Here is a 17333-nt window from a genome sequence, read left to right as displayed (position 1 = left end):
CTGAAAGTCATGAAACCCAGTAAACGAAAGAGAGATACTTTTATCCTCGAGTCAGTCTGTCTAAAAACAATGCCATATATAATAATATAATATATTACAACGAATAGGACATTTGTGCTGTACTTACATGTTCATTTGCAAATGCCTGTGTATCCACATCAACGGGACCTGCACATCAGAGAGAGACAATTCCATGAGTAAGAGGTTGTGTATGTATGTATGTATGAGTGTGTGTTTGAGGGGGGGTCATGTGTATTTTACATGTCTACATTGCATGTGTGTTACTTAGTCGAGTTTGCCCTATTGCGTTAGTAACAGCCAAACAGAAGAAGTGCAAGTAACAGGGTTTGATGTCATTTCACACTTCTCCTCCTGACTCAAACCACCCTGCAGATCTACAGCTCTATTCTCACGCTGCTGATGCTCTGACACATTCATTTCTGTTTTAAGTGTCATATATGCATTTTGATATGGTTGAAAAGGTTAGGGCCAACGTTTAAGCATGTACAGAAGTTGTGCACTTGCAAATTGTCCCAAGATCTGATGGACAAACCTGAGGGCATGAACGTGGACAGTACAGAAGTGGTCTGAGAATCGATTCCAGCATCTCCTGAATCCACCTGTAGTAGAGAGAGAAGAAGAGAGAGAAGAGAGAGACTTTTTATCCTCCAGTCTAAAAACTGTCTGTCTATTCAACTCTCTAACTCGTGACATGAACGGCACCCTCTGTATCACAGGAAGTGTTTGTGGGTTTTGTGTCATTCTGAGGTCTACACATGTCCAATGCAAGATGTAGGTTATTTGATAAAAATTGTTTATACGACTAAACTCTGTACCTACTTAGGAACACATTTACAAGGTTTAACATGAATTAATGTATTAAGAAATTATTTCTGGTGACAAACATCTTATTTGGTAATAAATACAAATTACCATATAAATCTGTAAATAAATATAGCTGTTGGTTTGATAATTTGAACATTCATATGTTGAAGCACCACTAATGTAACATTAAGGTATTGATCCTCAGATCACAGTCAGAGGGCAGAGGATGCTGGTGAGAGGAGTTATAGGAGGACAGGCTCATTGTAATAGTTTAAATGGAATTAATGGACACATGTAGTTTTGATGTGTTTGATTTGTTTGACTCTGTCCTATTAAATCCATTTCAATCATTACAATGAGCCCGTCCTCCTATAACTCATCCCACCAGCCTCCTCTGTCAGAAGGGTATATGTGTACAGATACCACTGTAATGTAGAATATTCACCATGACTCCGCTGCTCACCGCTCCCATAGACACCAAATCATCTACAACAGAAACACAATGAAAATGGAGTTACAGTGTTTGTACATGCGTGTATATAGTTCTGTAAGTCGTATGTGTGTATGTTTGATGTATTTTGTTTTGGAACATACATTGTCTGTGATCCTCCTGTCTGGCTGTAGGTCTGTACAACATAAAAGTATAAGAAGGTTGTGGTAAGAACATCTCATCATGGACAATACAGAACTAAAGGTTGATACAATCTGCATCATATTCACAAGGGGAATTCTTACCTCTGAGAATTGATTTTCTCTGAAAAACAATCGAGGCTAAATGAATTATATTGAATAGTCTAACCCATACAATATGATCAAAATGAGATAAATTAACCCATGCCAAAGGAACTTACATTAATATCAGCACGGTAAATTTGCAAATGATTTGTTTTGCAGAATCAAATGTACTCACTGATCCTCCTGCAGAGACAGACAGCTGTCAATCCTACCAGGAACACAGCCACTCCAGAAGCCACACTCACTGCTGCCTGCCATAATTGCAACACTATTTGGTGACATGATGACATCGGGAGATGTCATTAGCTCTTGGACCACATTATTGTTCTTCTAAGATAATTTGCACAGCTCTGTTTTCATATGTGTGAGAAAAGACAGCGAGAAAAGGATACTTACCCAGAATGCTTTCTTGACTGTTTGATTCCACATCACTGTCTGTGGAGCTTTGACCTCCTGGGCACATGCAAGAGAGAAGGACAGTTTAATAACAGAGTTATGCAAATATTTCTAAGAAGAGACAAATTGTTTGATTAATCCTAAACCTTTGACTGAATTTACATTTGGCTATATTTGCAAAACTGGTTTATGCTTTAATAGACTAAAATATTTAGCAAACTAAATGAAACCTATTGGCTATACTTACTTTGTTGGACTCGCTGGGGTGTCAGTGGTCAAAGTACAGCAAACAGTCGACCCTGATGCAAAGCAAATCATTGGATCTGATTATGCAAAAATAAATCTAAATGGGTTGATTTTAATCAATCAAATATCAACCTCTTTTTGTAATGAGGCAAATTTGTGATGGAAAAAAACTTACAAAAACATGGAGAAGATAAGCTACTCTATTTGTTTTACTTATATTTGCTAACTAGATAAAGATGACTAAGAGACCTGATAAAGGATTCACAGCCGTGCTAGGGGTCAAAGGGGAGGTCAAACCTGGTGAGAAGAGATTACTCATATTACACAAGAACAAATGTAAATTAATATAATATCTAAGGTATTTCAATAAGCAGAAAGAGATAAGTACAATAAACATTACCTACAAATCAGATGGACTAAAAATGGTTAAAAATCTGGACTGAAATTACAAGCAGCTATGAATCTATTAGTTAACCGGTCAGAGCTTTAGTGAATGAATGTGAACAAAGATATTGTACTTGCAAACTAAGTTTAAATTGGTGGATCTACTTACTGGTAGTTGGTGTCACTGTGGTGTCTGGGGTAAAGGTAGAAGTAACAGTCGAAACAAATGGGAAGCAATATGATTACACAAGAATAAGGTTTTACATTCACATTTGGGTCACTTAATTTTACAGGCCCGTAATCTAAAGTCTTGACTGTATAATTACTGTTTGCGGAGATGGTCATTTAGAGGCCCAACACACCTTCTGTAGGACTCACTGTCGTGCTGGGAGGCAAAGTAGATCTAGGACCTGGAGTCAAACCCACTGAGAAAACACATATTAATGAAATTAGCATTTTATTAATGATCGTATTAATGATCATGGTGTTGTTGGCCTTTTGAAATACCTTCATGATTTATCTATTCAAAGTGGGCAAAGTAGGACTATAAAAATCACTACGTACAGATTGCTTCTAGCCCTGGTAGATTATATTTCTCCTCATTATAGAGATGATAAGACCAATTCATAAGGTGATAAGGTCTTTCAGGACAGATAAGGTGTTGATTGTTGTATGACAGCTTCCTAGAATAAAGTCACCATGTATCTAACAGCAGAAGCATAACAGTGCATAGATACGATCTAAACACTCGACTAGATGAACACAGACATTCTATTACTTGTGCTGATGATCCCAGACATTGGTGTTGAGGCTGGTGTCATACCTATAGAACAGCTTAATTATCTGTAACGGTCGTCGTAATCCTCTTCCTCGGACGAGGAGGAGAGGCGAGAAGGATCAGACCAATATGCGGAGTGGTTTGTGTCCATGATTATTTACTAACAAAAATAAACGGAACACTAACGAAACAAAATGACAAAAGAGAAACGAACCGACAAACAGTCCCGTGTGGCACGAATACAGACACGAGATACAACCACCCACAAACACACACGTGAACCCCGGCTGCCTAAGTATGATTCTCAATCAGGGACAACGATTTACAGCTGCCTCTGATTGAGAATCATACCAGGCCGAACACAAAACCCCAACATAGAAAAATACACATAGACAGCCCACCCCAACTCACGCCCTGACCAACTAAATTAATACAAGAAAAAGGAAAAACAGGTCAGGAACGTGACATTATCTAACAGAACCGCTTCATTTACACATGAACACAACTATTCTTATTGCTGAAACTTGCTTTGCTTTGAAATAACAGCAGTGTCACTATAAAAGCACAAATGTGTAGTCTACCTGCTATATAAGGTGTCTGTATAGTTGTTGGATCGCTGATGTGAACTCCCACCAGATCTGAAATCATTTGGGATTGAAATGTGGTATTTAGTTTGTTGGTCAGAATTACCAATCTTCTTAATACTAAGAAGATTTTAAAATCAATGTGAGTCAGATCATGAAGACCTGCAGCCCTGATAGATTTGTTTAGATAATGACTCACGTGCAAAGCTTTTCCCATCACTGCGTGGAGAGAGAGAGTTTGGTCCTGAGCTCACTCTGTAGTCACAGCTCACCTCCTTACGCCTCACTGACTGTGGACGACTGATCAGATCACTATTGTTTTGAAAGAATTGACAGAACCGCTGTATGGATGCTGAGGTGGTTTTTCTCTTCTTGATCTTTTCTGTGAAGGATGGCTGACTCTCCTCTCCAACATACAGGTTACAGGTGGTGTCAGGACTGACGGATCCACGAATCAAACAGATGATGTTGAAGTACCCATCAAAATTGATTGTAATGTCTGGTTTTGGATCTGTTAGGAAAGGAAAGAAACTCCTTTTTACATCACTCTATTTGAATGTAATGTACATGTCACAAGTGACACCGACTCTTACTAAACTAGCGCCTGCCATTGTCTTTATAGTACGTATCAGCTTGTCTTATTTGATATCATGCCTATTTATGATGTTTAATCATGTGTGCTGTGTGTTTACAGCGATTGCCTTTCACTTAATTCCTTACATTCTCACGTGTGAAATCAAATTGAATCGCACGGACTATTTTGCTTGCTTGTATGGTGTGCAGTGATTCCACAGATCTCCCTCTCCCTGCTCGGGAGGAAGAGCCAAACCCTGTTCGGGTAGAGCCAAATGAACAAACCCTGGGTAGAGCTAAACTAATCCTGCTCGGGTAGAACCGAATGAACAAACCCTGGGTAGAGCCAAACTAATCCTGCTCGGGTAGAACCGAATGAACAAACCCTGGATAGAGCCAAACTAATCCTGCTCGGGTAGAAACGAATGAACAAACCCTGGGTAGAGCCAAACTAATCCTGCTCGGGTAGAACCGAACAAACAAACCCTGTTCGGAAGGACCTGAATGAACATTGGCCACCGATCAGGAATCAACTGCTGTGTTAGTTTGTCCCGTTGCTTCTAGTTAGCCTACAGCCCTAAATCCCAGCCTATTTATATATAGGGCCGTAGTGATACAGTGTATTACTGTGTAAAGCTGAGTTTATAAAGAACCTTTGATTGTACTTTGGCCTGTCTCTGTGGTTGTTTTCCGTGGGATCTTAGAACTCTACTTTTGACATGTACATTTCAAATATGTATTGTCTTCACAACAAATATTTTTTAAATGACATTGGATGAGATTGTTATTTAAACAGAATCATTCAAGACAATCTGAATATAACATTTCTTACCAAGAATAGTAAGAGAGACAGAACCACTTTGCATCGACGGATAGTAAGTTTCTACTGTGTAATAACATCTCAGTTTGATCTCAGCAGATGAACTTTGACCTGCCCACGAGAGCAGCTCAGTCCCCGTGAGTGAACGTGTATAGGGTGAGTGTTTAGGATCTCCCCTCTGTGTAGAAGTAATAGTGAGACACAGAGACAGATGGAGGAGTCTGACAGATGAGTCTCTCTCTCTGATGACTGAAGAACTCACTGTCAGCCTGGGAGGAGGTGGGTCTCTTTGAAAGTTGCATTTAAAAAACATTACAGGTAATCCATACATAGTAACAATATGGAAAATCCATGAATAAAATGTTAAACTATATCAGCATTTATGTTTGTACAAAGTACAGTAAATCCTGTCATTATGTGAAATGAAGACGTTTAAGAAATACGACAGAAGATCTCATTTTCAGAACGAGCATAATTAATACGGTATAACAGTGAAGTTTATCATTGTTTAAACCACCAACTTACCCTGAACAGTGACTGAGACAGGGTCACTTAAAGGAGATGTGTGAGACTTCCATACAGTGTAGTAACATGTCACTTTGACCACAGCTGGAAATGTTGGACCAGACCTCTTGAGCAGCTCAGTTCCTGTTATTGTCTGAGTACAGGATGAGTCTGGAAGAATCTTCTCCCCCTCCATGTAGAAGTAACAGTGAGACACAGGAAGAGAGGGAGGAGTCTCACAACTCAGCTGAACTGATTCTGTCTCTCTGATGACTGTAGAACTCACTGTCAGCTGAGGAATGTCTGTGAGAATAGGGGAATTAAGTATTTTGTGGTTTTGAGAAATGTACTGACAGTCTAATCCCTCCTTGTTATTTAAGACTTAAGGATCTTGAGTCAATTACTTTATGCAGCGACAGTATGGGAAATTAAGGAGATATAATATATTCCTTGATTGCTTCATGTAATAGCTAATGACAACACACAGTATGATAACATATCACAAGAGGAACATGGTAATGATGGCACAACAGTACATTGTTTACAACCATTCAAATAGTCTTCTTACCCTGAATTGTGACTGTTGACGGCTCACTGTATATGGATCTAAACTGTGAACCTGTAGCACTGTACTGACATTGTATTTTGACCTCAGCTGGTGAACTCTGACCTGTCCACTTCACCAGTAGTGTTCCTGTGAGTGTCTGTTGACAGGGTGATGGTAGGGTGAATTCTACTTGCCCTTCCATTTTGAAGTAACACTCAGAGACAGATGGAGGAGTCTGACAGTTCAGCTGAACAGAGTCTCTCTCATTGATGACTGCAGGAATCACTGTCAGACTGAGCCGAGGAAGATCTGTGAGATCAGAGGGATGATGGAGTGTCTTTTTTATTTGAATTATAAATTAATGTTCAATGTTTAACTACTCATACAGATAACGTACCACTTAATATTATATGAGTTTGAAAGAGCAAAACAATTAAGACACTGTTGTCTATTTAAGCAATAAACAATGAGAACATGCCAGGAACAGCCCTTAGGAGGGTGTTATCACACAATAATCCTCGGGTTCGATGGGCATTTTGATTTTGTAAAACGGTTGCCAACATTTAAAGAAAAGATTAAGGACATGTCTTTCATTAAAGACCTATTATTGTGTTTTATTTTCATCCTTCCACCAGGACATATGCTCATTTTGGGACGTTGCTATATGGGCACAGCCAAACAACGGAAGAAGTGGATTTTTCTGACCAGAACTGTCCCAGAGCTTGGGGAAGTGTGTCTGTGCTTGTGCTGCAGCAGCAGGTGCACAAGACAAAACTTTACCAGCATCATACATATCGGTGAATCGCTGTGACATATGAAATACATGTGATAGTGTAATCAATCTGTAATAACTACGTAAAAAAGTAACGAACGTGTTAAATTATTATGTGACGTACAGTCATATCCAGGTCCTGATTGGTCAACAAGCTTATTTTACGCTTCAAATAGTGTTATTTTATGCATCAAACAGTGTTATTTCACGTGTATCTTGTTTGAAATGCAAAGACCCAAATGGCTTTCCATACTTTCCGGTGAATGACACAGTGGCGTCATGTACAGATGCGCGTAACTCTTGGCTGTAGTAAGAAAGCCACGCCATCTGCGCCCATTCAACATAGCCTAGATTTACGTTTTTATTAGTTCTAAACAAAATAACTTTTGGGGGGCTCTCCTACGCTTACAATGATGTTTTGATTCTTGCTTGAACAGTCACTAAGATTATATTTGGTTGTGATCTTTGTAAAATAACTATTTTGGATGCAGCAAGTTGTTAGCTAGAATGCTAAACACTCACTGACATGGCAATAGACTGTAGCAAAAGATAGCCAAAGAGACATTTTACTGGTTGAAGTTTAAGTTATTTTTAAGTATAATGCGGTTGATTTGCGATGATGACACAAACATTATATTAAGCAGGACATTCATACAAGCCTTCAACTCCAATTATAATACAAAAGTAGTATGAAATGCAAACATATTGTTTTTGTTGGCGTTCTAGAAAAACTCCCCCATGTTCTGTCACCATAGTGGATTGAGCAGTCAAATGGAATAGTGAATAGACAATTTTTTGTGTTTGCAAATGTTACCGCATGAGGGAGATGCGCCAAACGTTTGCAAACACAAAAAAATAGTCTATTCACTATTCCATTTGACTGCTCAATCCACTATCTCATCAGCCCAGCCAGGCAATTTATAAACTTGATCTCCACTGTAAAAAGCAGTTAGATATTATATCCCACTTATTTTAGACTAGCATTTGGTTTTCAACAGCAGAGATTTGTATTAACCTTGCTGTCTGTCTCCGACGTTTGCAACATTGTTTCAATATTGAAATTTGATCACCTCCAGCTGCCCCATAGTAATGAACGAATGTGTCGGGATGAGACAGTCTGGCAGCTTTTCTTAGCCAGTCAAAATCAGGAACCAGTATAATTTTTATGGATATATTCAAAGAAATGCCAATAGAAAAACACGAAATGCAGCTAATTTACTGTCATTCCAGCTTCAGTTTGAAGTGATTATGTTAGCTGTGTATTGTAGTTGGCTAGCTCCTCTGAATAGTGTCCTGGAGAGAGAGAGCACATTTTCTATGCTAGGCGAAATCTTGCATCGAGTCATTAGCTCATTGTTATGGATAAATCCCCCCCAAAACATTATGGAAAACAGCTTAAAGAAATGCAAATGCAGCTTCTTTGCTGTTATTCTGGCTGCACTGTTTGACGTGACTGTGTTAGCCGAAGTTTCCTAGCTAGCAAGCAAGGGATTAGAACGTTGACAGCCATCATGGCAATGGAACATTTAGAACGATCGACCAGCTGGCTTGGGTACCAACCCTAGATTTGTGTCGGGACTACACGGAGTGTACCAAACAGTCGGGGCATGGATTTTACAATGTGTCGAAAGCATTCCACAGGGATGCTGACCGATGTTGACTCCAATCCTTCCCACAGTTGTGTCAAGTTTGCAGGATGTCCTTAGGGTGGTGGACCATTCTTGATACATACAGGAAACTATTGTGTGAAAAATCCAGCACTGTTGCAGTTCTGGCACCTACTACCATATCCCGTTCAAAGGCACTTAAATCTTGCCCTTTCCCCCTCTGAATGGTATACATACACAATACATGTCTTCAATCTGTCTCCTCCCTTTCATCTATTTATTGATTTAAATGGCTTTAACAAGTGACATCAATAAGGGATCATAGCTTTCACCTGGATTTCCCTGGTCAGTCTATGTCATGTTAATGTTTTGTATACCCAGTGTATACACCATCTCGTGGAAGGATGAAATCTTATGGATGAATTCATCAAAATAAAGTTTTTATTGAAAATGTGTCAATCATTATTTGAATATTTTGGTAACCCGTTGTTTTGTCTGGTAGCCCAAAAAGTTACATATTGCAGCTTTAAATTCATAATAATGATACTGACCTTTGGCTTTGATGTACTGGAAGGTATCTGGACATAACAAAATGGGTCATTATCATGCTCTTTTTGCCATTATGAAAAATAAGAAAACATGAGATGGGAACACTTTACACAAGTTGGTGAAGCGGAACAGTCTGTAATGCATTCACAGCCATGTTATCAAGCAGTGGTCATTCTTATCTGAACAAAATGTAAAATAATGACAGAGAAATATAAATCAATAGGATGATCAGTGGAATAAGACACACTTATTATAAGCATAACATGTTGAAATATTAAGAGTTCCTAAAGTAAAAGACTAAAAGAGGGGAAAGAAGAATGGAATATCCTGTAGCACAAACAGATGGAGCGGAAAAATAACTCACAGAAAAGGAGGATGAGCAAAAACAGATGACCAGCCATATCAGGGATGAACAATGTCATTTTTTAGAGAGCTACATACATACTGTTAGTCTGACTTTACAGAAGATGGTGGCTGTGACTGGGACAAAGAATACATGTTTCAATAGAAATGTAGATGTGGGGCTTGTTCACAGGAAAACCACAGATGTCTCATGTGGCAACTGTGGGCTAATGTCATGTTGCAGAGGACAAGGAGGCTGAACATTCAGAATCATTTATCGGTAATTATTTTTAGGTTCTCAAGCTATCTGTCTTTAACAGATGTTATTTTGTATTATTATTGCCGACAATTCGATTTTTAAAACCAAACTAACATGTCTGTCTGAGAATTTTTTTTATCTTCGACTTTTTGTTTTTAAGTTTTTAACTGCTGCACAACGTTTAACTACAAAAACCTTGCATTTGTGGTTGAGAGTTTGATGGTCTCTAAAATGTAGAAGGGTTTTCATATTTCATTTATGTTTCGTGAGTCATGTTTAATAATATGCCAGAGCAGTGAAGGTAAACTGATAAGCGCAGTAAATGAAAGGAAAGGAAGGAAGGAACGGATGCGAGAAGAATAAGCGAGTTCACACTACTCGGACTGATCAGTTTACCTTGAATGCTCTAACTGGTACCTAAATGTCAGCGCCTGTTCAGGTAAACCGCGTGCTTTGCTGCGGTGTTGCTTGAAGTGCATAATATTGAACGTGTGTAGGCTGAGAATGCAGTTGCTGTTTTTAAACTAACGTTTTTATGTAGCCTAACTTTGAGGTTAACCGTCTGATCATGCCACCTAAAAAGAAAGCAGCAGCAGCCGAAGAAGCAACGTCATCTTCTGACGTGCCCAAAAAATATGAAAAGTGTCGGGAATAGCTAAATCAGGTTTGTAAAACCATGTGCGTTTTAGGCTAATTTGAGTAGCCTAATTTTACGGTTATTTGGTTAGATTACGGTTGATACATTTGTCCATTTCATTGTTAGAATCCAGCAAAGCACCTGCTGTGGCATGGAGAACTCCTCTTCATCCACCTACGATGGTAATGGTTAACGAAGCGCTGAAGGAGTTGGACTCTCGAAAAGGGGTCTCCTCGCAGGCCATTCGCAGATACATAACAGAGAAATATCCATCTGTGGACCTGGTGAGGTTGAAATACATGATACGCAAGACCCTGAAAAAAGGATTCGAGGGCGGGGTATTGGCGAGGACACCAAATCGAAAGCAAACGGAGCACATGGGAGGTTTCGGGTAAGCGACCCATGCATGTCTAAATCTTAAAGTAAATGCCCAGTGTTTCCAGATTTCTATGAAAAATGACCAATAATTTACAATATGAGTGAAATGGTTTTCCTTCCCAAAAATTGTAATTGAGTATGTCAAAGCAGCTTTCCTGTTTGAATTGTGTTTTTTATTTATATATTACTACATTGGGCAATTACATACCATTTCCAGTGGCACACTGACTCACATAATGAAGAAGCCATAACCTACTACTCACGGTGATGGCCAATCCGCTCCTCTTGGCAATAGCCTATCTCAAGATGAGCTACTTTGAAAAACAGTGCTGGCGGTCACTAAAAATTGGGAGTTGAGAATTAAATTGGTTGTAAATGCAGTCTTCTATTTTCAGCAGTAGGCATTTGCTTTCCAAACTATGTTCTTTCCCGTGATTTGTATTTTGAAATGTGCAAACAGACAGCTGCAACCAACTATCTACATATAATCCATGGATGGCAGTTCCCGTTCAAATCAGGACTGGCAGCCATTGCTAGAGTACCCATGAGTTACCACTCAAATTTCCAGGGTAAGAGGTTCCAAAAATCAATGTATTATGTCTATGGCCACAACACAACAAGTTGTACATTTGGAATGCATGCTGCCCAAATTGCAGCCTTCCCGACAGTAGGCAACCAGTAACTGCCAAAATAAAGGAAACAATTGAGTAAATGGGGGACACAAAGTTTATGGTGTGTGTGGGGTGTGTTTTCCTGCCATGGTTTAGGTCAGTTTGTAGAATTTATGCCAAGGCGCATTGAAGCTGTTCTTGCAGCAGACACCCTTTTTAAGACACTTTGTTATTTTTGAGGAACTATTGATACTCTGTGGCTAAATATGTTCTCTGGTGTATTTTGAATATTGAGAACAGGCTCCCTTGGTTGGTTATAAAATAAGTAATTCGTTTTTTTTGCCTCTTGGGCCCAGCCCCTGATTCACATAATTGACCAGTCACATTTAGTTATGATGCAGTTCATTTTTTCAGTTACCCAATCAAGGCAGGGCCCCACATCTACCCACATGCGGCCCATACCTCTCCTCCCCCTATCTGATGATTAGCAGAGTGGCAGCAGGAAGCTGTCTAAACTCATTGAGAGCGGGCTCCTGAATCCTCCTGTGTTTTGCGGTTGCAGTAAAAATATATACAATATATCTAATATGTACTATATAATGTATGAATATATTTGTGACTTTTTTTCTACCTTCTGGCTCCATCCCCTGGAAGCCCCTTTGTTAATCCGGCCCTGGGCGTACCCCGACATCAGAATGGTGTGGGCATATACCTGTTTCCAAAAATATTAAATCAAGTATACTGCTGATTGGCCAGCTCAGCCAATGAGCCAACATGATATAATGTTCAATGAGGAAATGGCAAGCATTATCAAAATTGTCTGTTTTGTGTTGCAAGTTTAGATGTTTTTTTGTTGTTTGTTTTATCAAGTTATGCTTTGGCTACAAATACGAGAATAGGATTAGTGATGGGGAAACAAAGCTTCCTGGAGCATTGAGATTTTCCAGCTAATTGTCTGAAATAGGTTAATTACTCAAGGCTTTGATAAGGTGCACACTAGTGGCACCTGCTGGTATAAAGGATTTAGAGCAGCCAAATTATTATAGATTATGTCCCACACCCCATAGAGTGTGTGTGCAGTGTAGCCTTTTTGTCTTCTACCAATCAGGTGGTTGTTCGATAAAACAAAGCTTTGGACGTCATTGACCACGTGCTTCTGATAAAGTTATACGGGCGTCAGCACTCTGCAATTTCAACGCATGCCTCAGAGCTCAGGCATCAACATTATTTGGGTACGAATTAACAGAACATAACATTTTTTTAAAGTGAGATATCCACTGGACAGTTACTTTAATAGGCTCCTTGTGGCAACTAGGCTTTGTTAACCCAAGTAATTAAATCAAGAAAAATGTGATCCAAGGTGAATGGACTTTATTTTCTGAATGTGATAGTATCTTACCTGCCAAATGAGCCAAACTTCATGGTACCAGTTTTGAATATAAAGTGGTGTTTATTAGATAAGTCAACATTATGACAAACATGTTGAACATGGGCTTGCTGTTTAATATAATGTAGCTCAACGTGTGATCACTCTCCCTTACCTGCTTGCAGTCAGGGGTAGGGTCAATGAGCCCAAGCCAAAGGCAACTGAGAACACTGATCCCAATATGGAGAAGGCTCCAAAGGCTGCCAAGGTTGGAGCCAAGAAGACTAAGGACAAAGAAGCCGGTGAGCTGAATCCACTGAATTGTTAGTGCTCATCACTCCTAGGATTTAGACATCAACCTATAATCTGCCCAATTGTATGGGATCATTGTTATTGAGCTACACCCATTGTAATGAAGGACATTTAACATTGCTCATTCAATGACTTGTATGGGTATCTCACTTCTCATGTTCATGATTGCATGCATACACACACATCACTAACTCTTGTCTCTAGAAGCTGAGAAGAAAAAGGCTACAGCCAAAAAGCAGAAGGAGAAACATTCAGAGGCAAGTGTGGTTTCAGTTATGTTCTGACTATTGACATTGTATAAGTGGTTTTGGTGTATAGGGACTTTTTTTACACTTTTGTCATTGGTACTGTTCCCTATTTGGGCTTTACCATGTTAAATTGAATCTCAAATGGTAAATGCTACCACAAACCAGCAGCATTGCAAACCTGTCATTTTCATCTTTCAGGATGCAAAACTCAGGAAGTACGCAAAAGCATCTGCTTCCAAGGTGGCCCCTGCTAAGAAGCCCAAGTCGAATAGGACAATGGGGAAGAGGGGACAGCTGAGGATCAACCCAAAGCACAGAAGACTACCAAGGGTGAAGTGGCAGCCAAGAAGGGTGCAAAGGCCAAAGCTTTCCAGAAGCCTGCAGAGGGTGATAAAGGGGACACTGCTGCTCCTGAAGCTAAAACCACAGGGAAACAAGGCAAGGGGGGCAGCAGCAGAGTGACTGCACTCCTTTTATCCACTTTATATGTTTTTAAATAAAGCAGTTTTTTGTACTACTTGTTTGTGGCATTTAAGTGTAGACCTAGCTGCTGTAAAATGTAATCTCCACTTTTCCTGTAGATAAGTGTTGGTGGTAGCTAGGGGTTTGTAAAGATGTTTAATGATTCACTGATGCAAGTTTATATATATATAAATAAAAAGCTGTTAAGTTCTTGTTTCTTGCACCTGCTTAATCAGTACCCTCTTCTGTCAGATTAATTGTATCACTAGTACAGTGACTTCCCGGTTCCTGGAACATATTGATGGTTAAGTTGTTTTCTACACGGTCAGGACTTTGTTGTTCATCCATCATAGGTTGATGACCATGGCACGATTCGTTGGGAAAATCTGGTACAGTGAGTGTGCAGATAGTTGAGTTCCATCTGAGCCTGGAACACACTGGACATGACATCTTGGTACCAGTCTCCTGAGGGACGGCCCTGATACTGGTCTTTCACTGTTCTCTCCACCATGGAATGTTTGATGCTGCTGGTTTGTGGTAGCAGTCTTTCTATACAGTTAGAACGAACCATCTCAAAACAAACATTTCCCATAACTATGAAGCTATGGGAAATTATTCAAAACTTTTCTGTTATGGGTCAGTGCCCACAATGGTGCAATGCAACATGTTGTACCATTTCAGTTTGTCCACAAGGGGGTGCAAGAACTAATTGGGTCTTCAGTTTGATATTCAAAGGTACCCAAACCAGAACATTGCTGTCCACTGGTGCTCCTGGTTCTTTATTCCCGGGAAGTTTAACCAGGTTTTACTCAACCACCCCTAAGGAGAAAAATAAATCATTAATGCTGTGGACCACAAGGCCTGGATTTGAACAAGGATACACGGGAAGAGAGCATAGGCAACGCCATTGAAGCTGTCACATATGGGGCCGATCTTTTATTTTTAATATCACCTTTATTTAACCAGGTAAGGTAGTTGAGAACATGTTCTCATTTACAACTGCGACGTGGCCAAGATAAAGCAAAGCAGTGCGACAGAAACAACAATGCAGAGTTACACATGGAATAAACAAGCGTACAGTCAATAACACAATAGAAAAACAAGAAAGTCTATATACAGTGTGTGCAAATGGCATGAGGAGGTATGGCAATAAATAGGCCATAGTAGCAGAGTAATTACAATTTAGCCGATTAACACTGGAGTGATAGATGAGCAGATGATGATGAGCAAGTGATGGTGTGTAAGTCGTGATATTGGTGTGCAAAAGAGCAGCAAAGTAAATTAAAACAATATGGGGATGAGCTAGGTAGATTGGGTGGGCTTTTTACAGATGGACTATGTACAGCTGCAGCGATCGGTTAGCTGCTCAGATATCTGATGTTTAAAGTTAGTGAGGGAATGTAAGTCTCCAGCTTCAGCGATTTTTGCAATTTGTTCCAGTCACTGGCAGCAGAGAACTGGAAGGAAAGGTGGCCAAAGGAGGTGTTGGCTTTGAGGATGACCAGTGAGATATACCTGCTGGAGTGTGTGCTACGGGTGGGTGTTGTTATCGTGACCAGTGAGCTGAGATAAGGCGGAGCTTTATTAATCTGCGATCTGGATTTGGGTGAAGGAGAAGCTGGGGAGGCTCGGGCAAGTAGCTGCGAAGGGTGTGGAGCTGTTGGCCGGGGTTGGGGTAGCCAGGAGGATAGCATGGCCAGCCGTAGAGAAATGCTTATTGAAATTTTTGATTATCATGGATTTATCGGTGGTGACCGTGTCGCCTAGCGTCAGTGCAGTGGGCAGCTGGGAGGAGGTGCTCTTGTTCTCCATGGACTTTACAGTGTCTCAAAACTTTTTGGAGTTAGAGCTAGAGGATGCAAAATTCTGTTTGAAAAAGCTAGCCTTTGCTTTCCTGACTGACTGTGTGTATGTGCTGGATGTTTTTGTGCTGGTTAAGGGCAATCAGGTCTGGAGTGAACCAAGGGCAACATCTGTTCTTAGTTCTACATTTTTTGAAAGGGACATGCTTATTTAAGATGGTGAGGAAATTACTTTTAAAGAATGACCAGGCATCCTCGACTGACGAGATGAGGTCAATATCCTTCCAGGATACTTGGGCCAGGTCGATTAGAAAGGCCTGCTGGCAGAAGTGTTTTAGGGAGCGTTTGACAGTGATGAGGGGTGGTCGTTTGACCGCGGACCCATAGTGGATGCAGGCAATGAGGCAGTGATCACTGAGATCCTGATTGAAAACAGCAGAGGTGTATTTGGAGGGCAAGTTGGTCAGGATAATATCTATGAGGGTGCCCATGTTTACGGATTTAGGGTTGTACCTGGTAGGTTCCTTGATAATTTGTGTGAGATTGAGGGTATCTAGCTTAGATTGTAGGACTGCTGGGGTGTTAAGCAAATCCCAGTTTAGGTCACCTAACAGAACAAACTCTGAAGATAGATGGGGGGTAATCGATTCACATATGGTGTCCAGGGCACAGCTGGGAGCTGAGGGGGGTCTATAGCAGGCGGCAACAGTGAGAGACTTATTTCTGGAGAGATTCATTTTTAAAATTAGAAGCTCGAACTGTTTGGGCATAGACCTGGAAAGTATGACAGAACTGCAAGCTATCTTTGCAGTAAATTGCAACTCCTCCCCCTTTGGCAGTTCTATCTTGACGGAAAATGTTGTAGTTGGGTATGGAAATCTCAGAATTTTTGTAGGCATACCTAAGCCAGGAATCAGACACGGCAAGGTCATCGGGGTTGGCGGAGTTTGCTAAAGCAGTGAGTAAAACAAACTCAACAAATGAGAAGTCAACAAATGAGAGTGCCTGGGGACACGCAGGGCCTGGGTTAACCTCCACATCACCCGAGGAACAGAGGAGGAGTAGGATGAGGGTACGGCTAAAGGCTAGCAAAACTGGTCGTCTAGTGCGTTGGGGACAGAGAATAAAAGGAGCAGATTTATGGGCGTGTTAGAATAGATTCAGGGCATAATGTGCAGACAGGGGTATGGTGGGGTGCGGGTACAGTGGAGGTAAGCCCAGGCATTGAGTGATAATAAGAGAGGTTGCATCTCTGGACATGCTGGTAATACTGGGTGAGGTCACCGCATGTGTGGGAGGTGGGACAAAGGAGGTATCTAAGGCATGTACAGTGGGACTAGGGGCTCCGCAGTAAACTAAAACAATGATAATTATCCTAAACATCAGTATACAAGACATATTGACATTTGAGAGAGACATAAAGCGAGGCATAAAGCAATCACAGGTGTTGATTGGGAGAGCTAGCTAAGTCAACAACGGGTAAGACACCAACAGCTAATCAGCTAAGTCAACAACAACAGGTAAAATGGCGATGAATGGGCAGGGAGGGTCGGTTAACTACACACAGGGCCTGAGTTCGGGGCTAGGACGACAGAT

The 17333-nt window shown here is 40.5% G+C and overlaps 1 protein-coding gene across 1 annotated transcript; it reads right to left on the bottom strand.

Moving 5' to 3' along the window:
• Nucleotides 1-1735: 1735 nt before the first annotated feature.
• Nucleotides 1736-10331, bottom strand: LOC139564027 (mucin-3B-like). The gene is made up of 9 exons (XM_071383222.1): nucleotides 5867-10331; nucleotides 4148-4459; nucleotides 3946-4002; nucleotides 2949-3011; nucleotides 2756-2779; nucleotides 2452-2499; nucleotides 2204-2255; nucleotides 1957-2013; nucleotides 1736-1828 (listed from the first exon to the last, which is right to left on the bottom strand). The coding sequence occupies exons 1-8, from the start codon at nucleotides 6039-6041 to the stop codon at nucleotides 1989-1991; spliced, it is 756 nt and encodes a 251-aa protein (XP_071239323.1). The 5' UTR covers nucleotides 6042-10331; the 3' UTR covers nucleotides 1736-1828; nucleotides 1957-1988.
• Between the last annotated feature and the right edge of the window lie 7002 nt (nucleotides 10332-17333).

The sequence above is a fragment of the Salvelinus alpinus genome, chromosome 2, assembly GCF_045679555.1.
Source record: "Salvelinus alpinus chromosome 2, SLU_Salpinus.1, whole genome shotgun sequence".
In the NCBI taxonomy this organism is placed as follows: Eukaryota; Metazoa; Chordata; class Actinopteri; order Salmoniformes; family Salmonidae; genus Salvelinus; species Salvelinus alpinus.
This window is presented reverse-complemented; position numbering and strand designations above follow the sequence as displayed.